General features: G+C 43.3%; 1 protein-coding gene across 2 annotated transcripts; it reads right to left on the reverse strand.

Annotated features, from left to right (window-relative positions):
• Positions 1–925: 925 nt before the first annotated feature.
• Positions 926–18,613, reverse strand: LOC307017054 (neuronal pentraxin-2-like). Of its 2 annotated transcripts, none has more exons than XM_079646480.1 (6): positions 18,472–18,613; positions 17,740–18,194; positions 15,703–15,946; positions 7,083–7,327; positions 4,316–4,495; positions 926–3,737 (listed from the first exon to the last, which is right to left on the reverse strand). In XM_079646480.1, exons 2-6 carry the CDS (start codon positions 18,187–18,189, stop codon positions 3,510–3,512), a joined length of 1,347 nt encoding a protein of 448 aa, XP_079502606.1. In that variant the 5' UTR covers positions 18,190–18,194; positions 18,472–18,613; the 3' UTR covers positions 926–3,509. The 2 variants fall into 2 exon arrangements, with proteins under 2 accessions (XP_079502606.1, XP_079502605.1); XM_079646479.1 differs by having other exon boundaries at positions 15,703–15,949.
• Between the last annotated feature and the right edge of the window lie 321 nt (positions 18,614–18,934).

Consider the following 18,934-nt stretch of genomic DNA (forward strand, 5'->3'; position numbering starts at 1 on the left):
ATTCACTCTCACTCTTTCCAGTCGTGTGTAATGGATAAACCAACTAGCTGGCACTGAATTAGTAACTTGTTTTTAGTGATGTACCGTTATCATTACTAGCTTCTCATAACCCTCAAGGTTTTCACTAGATTGGAAATCTCTAATCTAATCTACTCTTCAGACCTAATACCAGCAAAGTGTTGCTTTCTATCACACACCCCCATATACGCTGACACACACACAAACACACATGCTTACGATGTTTATCCTGCTGAATCATTCCACTGTCAACGAGACAGATGATATCTGTAACACTCAAAGATGATGCTTTCCAGTTCAATTCCCTTCTCAGTTAGGTTTCATTAGTTTCGTGCAACACCTTCTGATCGATAATTTGTCACGTATGCAACACACCTGGGGGAGAATGGCTGAAATTAAAGCAGGATGTGTGATCTGACAGCAACAATCAGTTTGTTGCAAAACCCCTGTACAGGTTTTTTTTGTAAGGTGTCACAAGCGGACACACATCATCATCTTCCTCTAACACACAGGCTTCTGCTCCTGCATTCACAATATGATGGATGAATAGGATCACGACTCAAGCACAGGCTTTTGTGAAGCTCCATACCTTTCACCAACTTAGCAACAGCAGTAATGGAAGATCCGTGCTCATAAGAGCTGGCTAGTTGTAGCAGAAACGAAAATAAAATATTCTTCACATGTATAATTTTATCCCTTTCTTCTTGCTACTTTTTAAAAGAAAAGATCTGAGAGGAGCAGCATACTATGTAACCCATTGGTTATATATCTGCAGTAGTCTTTTGTTATTCAGCCTTCTGAGACTAATCTAAAACATTGTTACACAAACAAATGTATCTATCATTTATTCAAACGCAAGTTGAAATGTTTTCTTTAATAATTCATTTGTACTTAACATGATGTGAGAACATCGGGATGTGCATTGAACACAATTAAAATGAAAAGTACAGATATGCTAAATGAAAAAAATCACATACATATTTCACATTGTTGTAAATCAGAGGCCTCAGATTGTTGTTCTATTGAAAAAAGTAGGGACCCCTGGTGCGTCACAACCAATGCAATGGCGTAGCATTAACACAAAGCATTGTGGGAAATAAAAAAGGCTCACAGTGTCCTACATTGAAGCAGCTCCTATAATCCCCACAGACACATTTTTTCATTTCCACCTGGACGGCTGCCAGTGCAGAGGATTTCTCTGCTGCTAACAACATCACATTGCCCAGATGAGAGGACGTATCCCTGCATGTGTATTATGACTACTGTAGTTCTTGTTCGATATGTCTACAAAAACCAGACAAACACATCTCTGTGAGAAGACAAGACATATCAGAAATAGTGAGGTTTATTAATTCTCTTCAAAGTTTCCTTACTAAGGAACATCAATGATGAATGACCTTGGCAGGGTCACACTCTTCTCTGACTTCATCACTAATGCAGTATGATGATGTTTTAATCAAACATGCTTCAACTGGTTAAACAGCTGTTCAGCTATTCTGTCACGTTATTAATTAAATGCTTTAATTGCCACACTTCTGAAATTTGTTCACTCTTTTATTGGGTGAAAAAGGACATTCGACCACATGTCAGAAAGTTGCAAAACACAAAAAACGTAATTGCACACGAAGGTGACTTTGAATCAATGATAGCAGACACATTTTTCTTTTGATTGTGTCCTTCATTATCTTCATGACCTGACAAAAAAAGTTAGAATCGTCCACAAGCGAAAAGCACATACGGTTCTAACAAAAAGGCCATTCACATATAAACAGAGAATTTCTATAATGACTTCTTCATTTTTTTACATAATGTGCTGCTAATGGACAAAAATCATGAGCAGAAAAAGCAAGAAAAATACACTTTCTACAGGAAAGACATCTCGAATTTGACATTGAAACATTGTTAACAAAGACACTCAAAAGAGGAACAATCACAACGTGTTGGTGACACATCCAACAAGTGAACCTCACTTTTATAACATTCTGCGCTGTCCAGTTACTGACTGCATCATATTTTTCTAATCTATATTCAACTGCATTTTTTCTAATGTGGATAGAGGCTGTTGCATGGCTTTTGCACTATTATTAACTAAGTGAGGAAAAAAAGTTTATGTTTTTGTCGCCTCTTTAAACTTTTCCTTTTGGGGCTCCAGCACCGCCATTGATATCAATAATTTAGTGACAAACGGCATTGAAACAAATGTCAACCACAACATTAAGGATTAACATAAAAAGCATCAATTCTATCCACTAAGCGGTGCTAAAATCCATTGATTTCCTACATTCTTTAAAAATAAACGTCATTAAAACTAGTCTTTTTGTTCAGTGAGAGGCAATTAAGACATTTATAATGCCCACGGTGCTGCTCTTTTTCAACGTTTTCTTTATGTGTAGATTTTATTGATTATGACGCACTTAGCTTTGAGGAACACAAGCAGACCAGTAGCTGCTCACCGTCATACATATTCAGCACAGATAATTACTACCCAGATGAGGAATAAAGGATTGTCCTTGAAGGTCAAGCCCCTGCCCTCGCTGGCCTCGGCAGGCTTCCACAGCTCTGTCGATACGCCAGTCCCGGGCAGCTGTCCGACATCGCTATTAACCTGAGCAGAGCCAGCCCATAAAGCTGTTTGGGATATGGCAGCTGCTCAAGGGGCAGAGAGGTATTAAGCATAGATTTACAAGAATGAAAATGTCCTCCCTCCCTCATAATCTCTGGTCTTTTTACACGCAAGACAAGCCATACGCACATGGACATACACACACACACACACACTCTTACGTAATGCTATCAGCGCGGTGCATTGGCTGGTTTGGACGCACCATACACACACTGTGTATTGACAGAAAGCATGCACTGTCACTCCTTCACTGACTTATTTTCATTGCTGGGGCTCATGCATAATATTTAGACATTCTGCCATGGTTCAAAGTAATCATCAGCGAGTTGGTCTTGTTCACTTTGAACTCTGGAGCATCCATCTCATTTCACTACGCTTTCTGGTTCTGGTCCCTCATCAAACAGCCAGGAAGCTCACAGCGTGTAGTACTCTACCATGTAACTCAGGAATAATGTTCCACAGCACATCAAAGCCTGAGCTCACATTCACCACAAACACAGTGCAGCATTGTCGGTATAAGGAATGCAACCAAAAAGAGCTGTTTTCAAATAAAAGCTGAGCTACTGAAGAGAAAGCAGAGAATGATAGTAGGTCATATCATTACAGTAGTCTGATGCAACAGCATGTCTTCTTCAGATGAGCAAAATAATTTGAAGCCTCCTGTAATATCCCCAGGGTTCAAATTGAATGGACACTTCAACAGGTGGGTCCCAAAGGTCTTTGAGAGTGTGCAGTCGCACAATAAAACTTTGTAAAAATGTTGCACTGGTGCCCTTCTCTTTGGGATTTGACTGAATGAACAAACAGTCAGAATACTTAGCTTTTTTCAATCCCAGCGGCGATGCTAATTTCCCTTACATCCGATCCTCTAGGAATCAGAAGCACGGTCTTCACAGATTTCCAGAGCAGCTTTACTCCCACCACCAAACACTTCCACATTAGCGTCAACCCAGGGAACCACGTTGCCCGGCATGTACGCAGAGCAGTTGGCTAGACCCACGATGTCCATGGGCCGCAGAACTCGGTCCCACATGTTGAACTGGCTCAGCTCACCCACAAAGGCCTGGGTGGCGTCAAAACGGCCTCCAACTATGTCCTTCATGGAGAAACAGGAGATGAAAGTTTGTCAGTTAACTTCTGAGGGAAATGTAAACAGACTTTCATTAAAATGAATCAATTCTGTTTGATTTCTGTCAAACTGCCAAACAACTCTGAGTATTTCTGGCGGGCCGCCAATGTAAAACATCCAAGTGCATCTCCACTGCTGTGCAACATGCCACTATCTAACCTTGCGTGTATGACACTTACAAACTATGGCTCTCTGAGGATATTACTCATACATCAATGTACATTTCTTAAGTACACACATCCTGTCATGGAGCTATCCGCTAATATAACCCGCTAACGCATGCAGCTCCCAAGGGCTTAAAGGTGCAGTTTAGAGAAAGATGAATGAGGTAATACTGAAAGTGGCACGATAGCGTGAGAAGAGCCTCCCTGCTTTCTCTCCCCGGCTCCCTGCGCTGCGCCTCCGGCTCTTAACTCAGGGGAGAATACACCCAGGGATCTTAATGACGCAAGGAAAACACACACACACACACACACCGATACACAGACGCCCATGCATGTGCACACACCAATTCTTTTCAACCTAAGCTTCTCTACTGCTCTCACCTGCTCCTGGCCCAGGATGATCACCCCCCCAGGTTTAATTGGGTGCCAGGGGGCCAGGTTGTCCCCAGTGCCTAGACGCTCGCCGTCCTGATAAGCCTCCCAGAATCCATCTCTGGTAGTCCAGGTGATGCAGATGTGGTGCCAGCGGCCGTCGCTCACAGACAGAGGGAGCTGGGCCACCTGGATAGGAGTTTAGGGTGAAGGGGCATGAGAAGAGGCAAGAGAGATTTGAGATTAATTGCAGCACGTTGGAAACAAGGACACCAATTAGGAGGCTAAGGGCTTCAAAGAGAGAGCCCAGTGCAGAGAATTCTCCAGATGAGTCGGGCGACATAGAACATTTAGATTACCCAGGTGACATCAAGGGATAGAGCACCCTTCAAAGCAGTCGGGTAGCTAACAGCAAAACCGTGTCCTCTTATGCTTTTGCGCTTTCAGATCAAAGAAAAAACAACTGGTTGTTTTACCAACCAATGACATCATAGTCCTCAGAGGATACAACTCAACACATGAGATTTTGAGTGTGTAACTCATTAGACATCATTTTATGAGCCTACAAAATGACTACACACTCAGACACATATAAACCTGAGAGGATGGGAAGAGACACTGAAAAATACAATTATATTCACTTTCAATCAAATGACCTGATTAAGGATGCCAGGTGGTATTTTAACACCGCAAGGACTACAGGGAACACACAGTATTATTATAGAGTCTGTCAGCGTATGAATAGTCTGAGCACATCTTTGATTTTTGATTTTAAAATGAAAATAAAGTCGTTGAATATTCTGCAGCACCTTAAATATGACAGCTTTGATGCTTTGTACACAACGAGTTTAAAAGTAACACACCATGAATGAATGACTCACTCATCTTCATTTAATTGCCACATTTTCAGAAAGAGACATGTTACTGTTTCATTTTAGGATTTTTTATTTTACCTACAGGGCTTTTTTTGTATTAGAATGAGACTTCTTTACTAGTCATGGCAGGAAAAAGCACAAGTGTATTTCTGTTCTGTGTGCAAACATGAATAACACCAGAGCCCTGGAACTGATACCTGATATAAATGCAAGTGTTAGTATGTGTGTTTCTCCTGCGGGAAAATGTCAAAAATATCTACTGTGAGAAAGGCCATGGTGTATTTTACTTTTGGTTCAAAGGACAGTCTATTCTTCAGCTCCAAAAGGCTGTAGATAAGGTTCTGCAGAGGAGTCTCAAATGTTTTTCGAAGGTCATCCGTATCTTCGACAAACCAAGAGTGTAAAAGTTGAGTTAAAAAATAAATCATGTGCCTGGTTTTAAAGAAATCACGTTGACTATGAGAAGTTTGAAAGGTATTTGGAATATTCTGGAATAACCCACGAAAACCTGTAAAGAATTGCTTGAGGTTTTACTGACATTTTTAAAACCATCCTGCAGATAAGAGATTTATAGGCATCAGATGATTACTCGTGAACACTTGCCAAGATAATTTGGTTTTAATGTCGTACAAGACTAGTTGAATCCATTACAGATTAAGCTCCTGGCAGGCACATCGAATTGGAAAATGAAGAAGCCTTAAGCATGCTCCACTTAGCTAAAGCATGAGAAATCGACAGTATTCCTGAACAATGACACTCCTGATGAAGATGTTACTTTATAATAATAATAAAGACTCCCACTCTCCATGAGCACCCAGAAAATACTAAATTTAAACAACGCTGCACTTTTTTAATCCTGTCGATGCAGCTTTCTGCTTCGCTCTGCAGCTGAATGAACGGGATAAACAATGTGTCCCAGTGGACCCTGTTATCTCTGTGAACAACTTTAACACATGGATGTGCTTCTAGACATACGGCAGTCATATTCACTAGTTTTGTCTTCTACATCTTGCTCTCTTTGTGCATTATACTTTCCTTTTTCCTGGCATCTTCTCATCTCTCACTCTTTCCCCAGCAGTGTCGCCTTCAATGCTCTGCAGAATTTCTATCTCCTACCCTCTTTCCCACTCTCATACTCTCATCACTTTCTCCCACCATCCTTCTCTCATCTGTCTGACATGAACACATGTATAATGCATGGTGAAGGGAAAGCTGTGTGAAGACCTGCCTGTGCCAATAACGCCCAACGAAAACAAGACAGTGGGTGAACAAAAAAAAATCCTCTCCAGTGCGGGAACATTTTTTTCAAAAAAAAAAGAATCCAACATTACACACTGCAAAAGCAACCGTTCCAGCAGGAAAATCTATTATTACAGCATTAACATAACAGTTACAATGATTTTCTTGTTAAGACTAAACCCCATCAAATATTCATGTATGATTCTCACACTTCTGTTGATCTAATTAAAATCCCTTAAATTGAGTGAAGTTTTACAGAATATAACTCCTTTAATAAATCACTGTTATTCTTGGTGTGGAATGTGGGTCAATGATATAAAATGTTTATAAGGTGCAAAATTAAATATTCAGAGATGGTCAGTTAATCTCCCCTCAGCTGCATCATGGTTGTTATAAAATGTGCATACAGTCCATTTGTTTTGCACCACAGAGCAGAGCAGCGTGAGCATATTCATGGCGTCTTTGCATTTAATTAGCACCGCCGCTGATCTACTTTTACAACCATAATTAAAGCTAGCAGTGCTGCCAGGCGAGTAATGAATGATTCTGAGCTGCTGAATACGTCTTCCCTCTTCAGAGAATCAGGGCAGAGTGAGCGTTGCTAACCTCTGTCAACAAATAATTAAAGAACACTGTTCACCAGTTTCTTGCTGGGGACCTACCTTATCATTTACCAGTAGCTCGATGGGGTTGTTCCCCCACTCGATGAGGACGATCTCGTTGGCCTGGCCTGGCACGCCGTAGGAGAACGGGGTTCCTATGCCGGGGCTGGCGCTGGACTTGAGCCACATGCACACGGTGAAGGCGTACATCTCCGGGAGGCTCTTCTTAATGCGTCCATACAGGTAGTTTGTGCGAAGAGGGAGGGACACCTTAAAATCCTCAGGTGACTTGAAGGCATTATTACCTGTTGATGGACAAGGATGGCATATTAGTTTATGACCTGATCAATCTAAAAAATACTTTTTTGATATTCATGCTAAGAAACAGGAAGTGTCTATGGATAGTGACAGTTGACCTGGTTTAAAGGTGTAACTTCAGCTACAGTCAAGCGGCATTGGTGATATTAAAATGTAATTCAACAAAGAGAAGATTAATTAAGCTTTTGGTTCTCATTCATAACACTCCGTTCGATGTCTCACTATGGGATGCGCCTCATCCGCGGAGCAAAAAAGCATCAATCTCATTACGCCAATCCTGATTGGCAGGTGATCTTGACTTCAGCGTCAGGGAATCCACCCCTTATAAGTAGTTTGCGCTACGCCGCATGCGTCATTCAAACACGTCTTCTCGCTTCAGAGCACATCTCTATATTGGTAGCCGGGCTAGCTCATACAGTCCACAGACGGAACCAAGCTAACCAAGCTAACTTCGGTCGACGGGCGCTCGCCGGCTACTTTTATATATCCTTCTGCAAGAAGACTGTCGGTACTAACACACCAGTTAGTACCACATTCGACCTCACCTTTTTTCTTTTCTCCAGAAATCGAAAGGTAAGGTTTTGACTTCAAGCTAGCAGCACACCACGTTGCTAGCTTGTCTCCCTCGCTATCGACACCACGACGGCGAGGACTTTTTTCTTCTCTTCTCACACCAGAGAAGAAAGGGATTAAACGACTATTAACATACCAGTTAATACTCTTTGGAAATAAATCTACACCGTCGCTTTTCTCCGGATTAAGGACGGGTTGGAAGATTTTTTCCTCGGCAACTTTCCTGTTGAGAGCGGGCCCTCTCCACGCCGTCACCACGGCGGGCAAGATGGACGCCTCTCTCCCTCACACCAGAGGAGTCAGGACCTCGGTTGCTCGGCTCTGCGACTGCGGGTTGAAAATGTCAGGTACAGACACACACCAGGTCTGCTCGTCCTGCCTCGGGCTGGAACACGCCTAGGAGGCTATTGACAACCCCAGCTCGTGCGGACATTGCTCCCGCTTCGCCCGAAAGAGCCTCCGCTAACGGCTAGCGCACCAAGCTACCTTGTCGAGAATGGACCTCCTCATGTACACTGATGCGCCGGATGGCTATCAGGACACGAGGGCGCCCACTGCTAAGATTGAACCCCCCACTGTGTCGGTCTGGGGCTCATCTACAGCGGCAGCTGCGAAACCAGAGTCCCGCCCTGTTTCAGGCTGGAACTCGGTAGCGGCTAGAGACGTGAGATTGGGACCCCACGCTACACCAAGCTGGGGCTCCCAGCTAGACCTCACCATGGCCGCGCTCGCGGATGATGTGCTGGAGTCGGAATGCATGGAGAACGAAGAGGTTCCTCTGAGTTCCTACTCTCTGACTCGGATGTGCAGGAAGAGGACATCTTCACGTCATCAGCTCACGCTGCAATGCCAGGAGCGATGGCTGCTCCCCCGGGCGATAGCATACCAGCTGCGCCCTGTCTGGGTATGGACCTGCAGGCCGTGTGTCGACGTGCCGCGTCCAGGCTAGACATTCCATGGCCTGAAATGGCCAAGGAGACCTCTAGGTCCCGCTACGAGGGGAAAACTGTGCCCCAAGCAGCGAGGAAAAAGAGGCAACTCCTTCCATTCTTCCCAGAGATGCTGGACGAGGTATCGGTCTCCTGGAGAGACCGTCCCTTCAGCAATAAGGCCCCAATCCAGAGTGCCTCCTCCCTGGACTGTGACGGAATGGAGAGGCTCGGCCTGCTCCGCATACCGCCCATGGAACCGCTGGTGGCAGCTCACCTCCAACCGAGGCTGGCTCCGACACCGAGCAGGAACCCCACGCTACCGGTGAAGGCAGACCGATTGCAGTCCGCGTTGGCTGATCGGGCCTACAAGGCCGCAGCGCTGTCCGCCAGGGCGTGCTCGTGCACGTTTGGCTTCCGGTCCCCCTGTGCACGTTCCCACCCCTGGCTCTGATAACCCCAACTCTGGCCGGAGTAAGGGAACAGCACCACGCATTGATCCTGATAGTTCCGCACTGGCCTGCAATGTACTGGCTGGCGGAGATTTATCCGTTGCTGTGCGGTCAGCCGTGACAGCTCCCCCTACGCAGGGACATTCTGTCTGAGGCGGGGGGGACAATTTTTCACCCACACCCGGAGTGTCTCGTCCTGTGGACCTGGCCCGTGAGTGGTATAATCTGAATACAGTGGGTCTCCCACAGAAGGTGATGAACACTATTCAGAATGCGAGAGCTTCCTCCACTAGGTCTCTTTATGACTGAAAGTGGAGGGTGTTTGAGGAATGATGTCTTGGGAAGGACACACCTCTTTTTCAATGCCCTGGCGGAGTGATTTTATCATTTCCAAAGGACTTAATTGAAAACACAAGGTCTCCTGGTTACTGCCGACCTTATGGGACTTGACAGTGGTTTTAGATGGGCTCGCTCGTACCCCATTTGAACCTCTGGAAGACGCTGTCATGAAGCACTTGTCACTGAAGACAGATTCAGTGAGGGTTACTGGCCCTGACATCCGCCAAGCGTGTCAGTAACATTCATGCGCTAATCTGTACATCCTTCATGCACTTAGTTCGCCCCAGGGAAAACTAGAGTTTTGCTGATGCCCAACCCTGCCTTTATCCTGAGCTGATTGGTTCAGGTGCCCCAATTGACATTGAGGCATTTCCTTCGCCGCTGTGTCCCTCCGGGGAACAGCAGCCGAGTTTGCTATGTCCAGTCCGTGCTTTACGCACTTATATTGATGGATCAAAAGAGTTTCGTCGTAATGACCAACTCTTTGTGTCCTGGGCTAACCCTCAGAAGGGCAAGCCTGTTACTAAGCAACGGCTCTCTCACTGGATTGTGGAGGCCATTGCTTTGGCTTACACGAGTCAGGGTCTGCAGGCACCTTCGGGTTTGCGTGCTCATTCGACTCGTGGTCTGGCTACATCCTGGGCTTTGTTCAAGGGCATCTCCATCCAAGACATTTGTGCAGCGGCGAGCTGGTCCTCGCCGCTCACTTTTGTCCGCTTTGACAGGCTAGACGTCTCTGCTCCCAGTGTGGCCCGAGCAGTGCTGGGCACCCTGCTGAGTCAGAGCTCTACCTGTTCAGTTCTGGTTGGTTTGGTGATTTTCGAGATAAGCTCGTCTGGCAATACGTGAGCTACAATATCCCATAGTGAGACATCGAACGGAATGTTATGAATGAGAACTATAGGTTACTTGCGTAACCCCAGTTCTCAGAGTAACATGAAGTGAGATGTCTCACCAGACGGCCCTCCTTGCTATGGTGAAGCGAGAAGAGGTGCTTATTTTTTAATGACGCATGCGGCGTAGCACAAGCTACTTATAGGGGGGGATTCCCTGACGCTGATGTCAAGATCACCTGCCAATCAGGATTGGCGTAATGAGATTGATGCTTCTGTTTGCTCCGCGGATGAGGCGCATCCCATAGTGAGACATCTCACTTCATGTTACTCTGAGAACTGGGGTTACGCAAGTAACCTATAGTTCCCAACTGCTTTAGTGGTTTTTTGGAGGTAATATTTATTATTATGGCAAAATAACAGCATGTATGATAAACATTCAAATGAACATAACAGAAACTTTGCAAATGTAACTTTGCTTTAGATGTCAGAAATATTGATAAAGTAATTTGGCCTTTTTCATGTCTTTTGAAGTATTTACATGAAAAACTGCAGTAATATATTGATGTTGCATGTATAAGCATTTCTGATTAAAGCTGACGCCTAGAAGTTCACATGTAGTTCATATATTTTCTTGGAAATAAACCCATTGGGAGATCAAATAAATCAATGATGTGGAAGAGGATCACATGTAGGAAGCATATTAGCAAAGAACATATCAAAGTAAAAACGTTGGAGAGCTGCTTACAACATGAGTAAGACAACAGGTTTTTTTTTAGCTGTGGGATAGTATAGACAAGTTTACGCGCCAAAACACGGGTAGCGCCATGACACTACACAAATGCACTTCATTTCCGCCGGAAGTCTTTTGCACAGCGTCTGTCGGTGTAAACCGATGTAAACAGTCAGACGGGCACTTGTGTAAACACAGCGATTTCGATGCTAACAGTGATGCTAGCTTGGGAACACGATTCTACTTCTTTGACTGGAGATGGCGTTACTCTCCCCCACCCGAATTCAGTGCAAAACTGGGAGGATAACATGACGACGTGGCCCAGCATAAAACCAAAATAAACTGCCTTATTTAGGTCATGCCCACAGGAGCCAACAGTTGTCTGTTGTTTACATAATGCACAATTTACATGATCTCTTTATGCTGTGCAATATATCATATGTGCCTGTACTGTTTGAGTGAAAATAAAGTTTGATGTAATTTAATTTCATTATTGCACTGTTATTGCATTATTGCATTTCATATGTTCCTTAGAGTGCTACAATTTCTTTTAACACAGTTCATCATTCATATTAAGCTCATACTGTACATAAATAACACTGAATTAATTAATTGTTGAGAGGAAACTAAAGAAATGGCTTCAACAAGAAAGATCACATGTTTAATCCTAACAGGTATTACAAATTAAAATATAAAAGCAGCCCACACAATTACATCACTATGAAAATATTCATATATAATATTAAAAAATACAATGCATGCAGTATTTGTTGTGTTTATCTGTATTTAATGAACAACATGGCTGGGTGCTGGGTGCTGGTTTGTGGTCGTAGCACTCTCTATCTAACCACTCGTTCAGGTGCTTTCTCGAGTGATTGCAACCAACTACCGCACACGTAGTTCCCGAACCACTTTTCTTCATGTTGTAATTGTTATATCCTCTTTGTCTCTGCGATATCAGTGCTTTGTCGGCACAACGGAGCTAGCTAGCAAAACAAACCCAGTCCGCCAAAACGGAAGTGCATTGCATCGAAGGGAGGAGTTCAGGATGTAGAGCGGAAACGGCTCAATAACTTGTGTATATGTAGGAAATTGTACTAACTGGCCAAAAAAACAATAGTCCCATGACACAGCCAAGGGTCTACAGCAGTGCTAACGGCTCTGTGAGGCTCTGTGTGTCTGAAACAGTGCTTTCAGCTAAATGCTAACTTCAGCATGCTAGCTTGGTCATTATAATAATACAAATAATAGCATGTTGATGATTAGCATGTATAACGTTTATCATGTTTAACATCTTAGTTGAGTGTTTAACCATGCTAACATTTAGTAATGAGCCGTAAACACAATGTGCAGCTGAGAATGATGGGAATGTCTTAGTTTTGCAGGTAGCCTATTTAGTTATAAACCAAAGTAATAAACAGATTAGATCTAGACCTGATGATAACATCCGAGGAAAGTTCAGGGTATAAAAGTAATAATAGTTCCTCATCTATGAACGTCCGTACAAAATGTCCTGTTAATCCATAAAACAATGGAGATATTTCAATATAAAAAAGTCAACCTCATGGTGGTTTTACAGAAAAGACAAGAGATCACCAAAGTTATCAGGATAAATCCTCTAGGGACTGAATATCTGTGGCTAATGTCACAGCAATCCTTTCAAAAGTTGTGAAGATACTTCTGCCTGGACTGAAATGGTAGATGAATGATAGACAGACTTTGCCATCCCAGGAGCCCAGCCGACTGCTCGCAAGCTAAAAATACAAAACCTTCTATTATTACTCGACAGACTTCCATGTGTGTGCCTTAGTTTGGTTATATACTTGGTCAGCTGTGGCCAAATACATCTCAGCTTATAAATCTGCAGCTGTTGGACAGTATAAGAAAGATTAAAAGAGTTCAAATGTTCAAAAAGTCCCTGAAAAAAATTAATGAAAAATAATTGGAATAAACATGGCTGATCATTTGTGATAAGAAAAATAGATAGACAGATCTACATATCGCACAAATAAGAAAACCAGTGAAACCATTAGGCTACAAATTACACCACCCCACACATCCTAGCATTAGGTTATTGAAAAACCCCTACTACATTATTTAAATGTCTTATGGTAGTAGGCCCAGATGAGTTTAGTAATATGGTTTAGATTACATTGGGGTACTCTATATCGTCTACAAGAGGATATAAGCTCATACTCTGCAAGGAGACTTTGGGATTGATCCTATATTACTTTCTGTGCTTGCCTGAGAACAGACTGCTCATATATTGACTGAAGGGACTGGCTTATATTTCTACACCATGAACATACCACGCTGACATTCCATATCTGAAATGCCCTCAATACAGCCTGGTAGAATAAGAACAATCCTCTGATCCACCACATACACCCTGACTCTGTGTAAGAATCATAGTCTCTGATTAAAATAAGGACACAAACTTTCAACACAGTCCTTCCAGCTAAATTGTGCAAGTGAACGCCAAGATACTTCCAGAGCGGACCTGACCCCAACCGACTTATGAAGTTTTTCTCACATTACAAATGAGATGAATAGCCTCAGACCATTGTACACAGCTTTATTTGTCAGTACAATAGGCTAAAGGATTTAAATCTGTGTGCTGGAGGCTGAAGATAGCAGTTTTATCTGAGAATTTTAAAATGTGGTTCTTGGGTTGCAGTTGTACATCTTTCCTGTATAGAGTTAGAGAAAACATGGCTTAGCTGACACAACACTGCGGGCCACCTGTGCTCACTGACCTGGTTTCTTAAAAGTGTCGTTGACCCTGACATGCTGCTGCATTTGATTGGTCAAAATGGAAAAGTACCATTTAATCATTTGAGGATGGACACACATCTGTTGCAGTTAAGGATTAGCAGTGGAGGCTGAAGCATATTATAGTACAAGCAGAGCGAAGTTCAACAAATAAAAGGTTTGTGTAGGCCGCTGAAGTGCTATATAGTCAAATGTTGATAGCATATTCTGTGATAGATCCAGTACATTGACCTCTGCTTCACAGACACCAACACATGTTCAAAGCATTTCTTCAAAATCAAAGTCAGCACCACTGGTCTGTTATCATTACTCTCAGTTGGACTACAGCTATTGAACTTGGAATAATATATGGATTTTCTTTCCAAAGGGCTGGTATACTGAGTCCATTGACTGCTGGACAACAGGGCTCCATGCTGGGGTTTCCTCTTTTACAGAGGTCTTTATAGAAAAGTGCAATGTGTATACTGTATATGACCAGATTTTAAGTCGATCAGCATTTACTAATTCCTTTAAAAAGAACATCACGTTGTCAAGGCCAGTAGGAAAGGTTAAGCCACACACAAAAACATTGACATTGGCTGTTGGATTTGTGTCATGGTGGTGTTGGATAATATAGACGTGACCTCATTCTGATGCATCTGTCCATGATATAGTGCGTCACTGTACTTATACATATAAACATGTAAGAGGTCCATTGTCATTAGAGGACAAGCACTTTACTTTTCTGTCTACATGACAACACAATCTTCACCCTGTAAGGAGTTTTACAAAAGGTACATTTTCAGTGACCTAAAACATTGTGTGGGTGTGGACGAAAGGCCAAATCGCATGAAAAAAAAACAATGTACGTGTAGACTAGGTCTTACATTAAATGGCCCCAGCAGTGTTTGTTGCTTTAGGGCAAGTAATACACATTGCACAGGATTGCCATCTCGGACTGTGGATTTATTTTTGCATACATTTCCATACGTGGCTGAATCGTTTGTCAACCAACCTCCGGAAGCTCACATCCGAAGCTTACATGGTCTCCAGCTAATTTTTACATTCCAATTGAGTCTAGGTAGACAACCAGAGTATGTACTTCATTGTATGGTAAACTTCAGTGGAAAATGTCTCAGATTTCTAACAAAAACAAGAAAACACCACCACAAAGCCTCAAACTTAACAGTAGAAATGAATCAACACTTCTCTGGCACCTTCTTGACATAAATTGAAGTTAATAAGGCTCACAAAGGTATTTATTGCAGCGTTATTGTATTGAGTCATTATGTTCTACAGGTGGGTTTGCTGTGGGGCTATTGTGCTCACCTCCTTTAAATTTGTGATTAAATCTGGTTAAAACTTGTATCCTCTGCCACTGAATGAATGGACTGAGTCTCACGGGACATGGGCCTACAGGAAATGTCCATGTATCTTTTTAAATAATTTTCCTTTTGGCATAGATGGTTTGTGTTCTTCTGACATCTTCCATCAAAGTGACACCCTGGAATGTGGACATGTCTCCAATATTTCTAAACCTAATTAACCATTCACTGTTGATTTCCAAGCCTTATTTTTACAAGACTAGAAGCTGCTCCGAGAATGCCTCTGAGAAAAAAAAACTTGTGTTGTGAGGTTTTCACTATAGCATCATCAGAAATGTGCAAAGGGATTGACTAATTAGTGCTAAATCTGGCAGACAAAAAAAAGGAAATCTGGCCAACAACTTGCAGCACCCATTGTACTACTTACTTTTCTCCAGCTCGGTGATCCTCTCCATGAGGGAATTGAGAGCGCTCTCGGTGCGTTGGCGGTGGGCCGCTGTTTCATTGTAGAGCTGGCTCTTCTCCTCCTCCAGATCAGCCACCTTCCGGAGGAGCTGGGTCTCCAGCGCCCCCAGGCGCTGCCGAAGCAACTCCCGCAGCTCCAGTGGCAGCGGAGTCAGGGCAGAGACACTTCCAGCTGACACATTAGTGCTGGGAAGACGCAAACTCTGCTGCTGGGAGTGCGAAGGAATGAAGGACACAACAGCAGATAGGAGAAATGAAGGATGGATGGATGCATATAGATAGATAGATAGATAGGTAGGTAGGTAGGTAGGTAGGTAGGTAGGTAGGTAGGTAGGTAGGTAGGTAGGTAGGTAGGTAGGTAGGTAGGTAGGTAGGTAGGTAGGTAGGTAGATAGATAGATAGATAGATAGATAGATAGATAGACAGACAGACAGACAGACAGACAGACAGACAGACAGATAGTGTGTGAACAATGAAACAGACAGTTAATCCAGTTAATCTTTTGCCCTCCAACAAGCATTCAGTCTCCAAAGGGATTTACATTTGCAAAAGATTTGATCTACCAGATATCATTTCATTACTATTGTTTTGGATAAAGTCATATCAAAATGAAGACAGCGTGTCCCAACGGTGAACTTTGATTGGTGACCTGCCAAACACCCATCTCTGAGCCGGGTATTAAAAGGTAGGCGCTATGTGTGACGTCACCTAGAGTTCACACCAGGCGTGTTCGCATGCAAGTTATTAAAATAAAAGGGAGACCACAGCCCACGATTATGAGAAGAGCTATTAACATGCAGCAAAAAAACTCTCAAGATGATCGTTTCTGATGCTTGATTTGATGTCACCCAGCTGCTGGGGATTATACACACGTTTTAACCCATTTACAAAGTTTGATTGATATTTCCGGACATAATGGAACTATCTGAATAGCTCAAATGATTTAAACCCTGTAAATCTGGTGCCGGGGGCTGAAGCAAGCATGGACTGAATGCAATTGTTGAAATATGTAGATGGCTTTGATTGGAGAGAGAGGTCTTGCTCCAGGGAGCCATATGCTTTCAGCACCACCAGCCTTGCAATAACCATTATGTTAAGCAGATGCAGATCAATAGATATGCGATTAAAATGCCATATTATGTCTCCTCACAGTTGCAGTATATCCTTGATTTGATCCGAGCATTAAGGCTTCCAATCAAGGAGAAAGGGATAGGGGGGATAAGAGATAGATGGATCGGCAATGCAGCATATTGTGTATAGACATCAGCTTGAATTTAAATAAATAGCATTGTGTTAGATAATGAGAAATTCACTATGTTTTTTAACTTGACATAACAGATAAAGCCATGGCTTACACAAACCTTCTGCTGTATGAGAAGCATTTCAATAGGTGACCTCAATATCGTTTGTGATCTCTGAGCCTTGTGGAATGAATACATTCAGCACAAGTGAGGTCTGAATGAATGCAAAACATAATGGATATAAAGCTCTCAGGCCTATATGAAGGACTAAACCACTAAGTATTGGATGCAGGTGAAATCAGTAGGAATTAATTAAAACAGCTGTATGAATAATTAGACATATGACTGCAAATAAAACATTATGTAGCACACACACAGGGGTCATCAATTATTCAAGGTTGCGTTGAAAATCCTTGCAATACATGCATGATTACACCTTTGACACGATGTGTTTGTTGCTCATATCATATTGGTTAATATTTTGCAGTGGGTCTTGCAATTAGTATGATGTTCCAATGATAAAAACGCATTTGTGTGACATGCGTATTGTGTGACCCTTTGATCTCACTATGCCCCCTGGAAGTCGTGTGAGACGTGTAGTGTTTTATCAATAAGGCACCGTGGAAGGGCTGAAATATATTACATTTCTGATATAATGCAGTCATCTTTGTTGGGTATTCATTCAATTGATAATGATGTTCGTTTCGGGGGAAACGGAACAAACTGGCGCGTAAACGTGGCTGTCTGTGCCATCTTACCTCCAAGTTCTCCAGCCGACCCTTCAGACTCTGCATGGTCTTGCCCAGTTGGTCTATGCTCTCAACGGGGTCCCGGGGCAGGTCCCCCATCGTGTTCTTGCCGTACTCCTTCCGCCTGGAGCCCTGACCCCGGGACCTGCCGGGTGGAGACTCGTCGGCTGACGCCTCGCAGCGCGCCAGCTTGGAGTTCAGCTCCTTGATGGTCCCTTGCTGGATCACGAGGGTCTCCTTCTGCTGCAGGATGGTCTCCCGCAGCACAATGATCGTGTTCCGCAGCTCGTCCTCCCCCGGGCTGCTGCTCTGCAGGCGGTTCCCAGAGGGATCATACCCGCAGCCCGGCTCCGCGCCCGGGGGAATGGCGTTGCAAACGAAGCGGCTACCTGTAGCACCCTGGCTCCGCACCGTGCGTCCGCTGACCAGGTACAACAGTCCAACTACGAAAGTCAGCATTCCGACTAGAAAGGCAAATTCCACGTATTAAATGAAAACAAGGCTCCTTAATTTCAATTACGTTTGAAGTCTCCGGTTAAATAATAAACGTCTTTCAAAACTATAACTTAAGTGGCTAAGGACTTTTTTCTAACCTTCCAAAGTGCGATATTAAATCCCAGTTTATAATGAAACCAAGGAGAAAAATCTAAATCCGCAGTGAAAGATCATAAAATCATACATCCACTAACCACATGGTCGCTTCTGCTTTAAAAATATACCCCAAACAATCTGAATTCTTACTTTCAGCCGGTGGAAACTCGGGTATCAGGATTTGACAGCTTCTTGAAAAAAGTTGTATTGATTTGATATCTTGCTAAAAAAAAAAAAGAAGAAGAAAGAATCCACAGAAGATCGCAGAGAAGTGATTTTAGCCTGTCTTGCCTCTCCGGTTGGTTGGGTTGTCAGTGAGTGCTGAAAAGACAGCGACGCTGCTCAACCAGATTATTATGGGGAGGTGCGCACTGGCGCTTCCGCTCATCATCTGTGCGCTCCGGTTACTCAGCTGCAGGTACGTCATCACTGAAGCCCGGCGGATACAAGTCACTCTGAGGGCCGGACTCATTGACTCTTTATGACCTGTTCAAAAGTGCTAAAGCGTAAAGATGTCAAAACGAAACAAGACTTATTCTCCAAAAGTGATGTAGTTGTTGCCTCTTTTTTCGATAGCAGTCTCTTAAACACTGTACATGTTTCTGATGGGAAT

The sequence above is a fragment of the Notothenia rossii genome (assembly GCF_949606895.1).
Source record: "Notothenia rossii genome assembly, chromosome: 8".
In the NCBI taxonomy this organism is placed as follows: domain Eukaryota; kingdom Metazoa; phylum Chordata; class Actinopteri; order Perciformes; family Nototheniidae; genus Notothenia; species Notothenia rossii.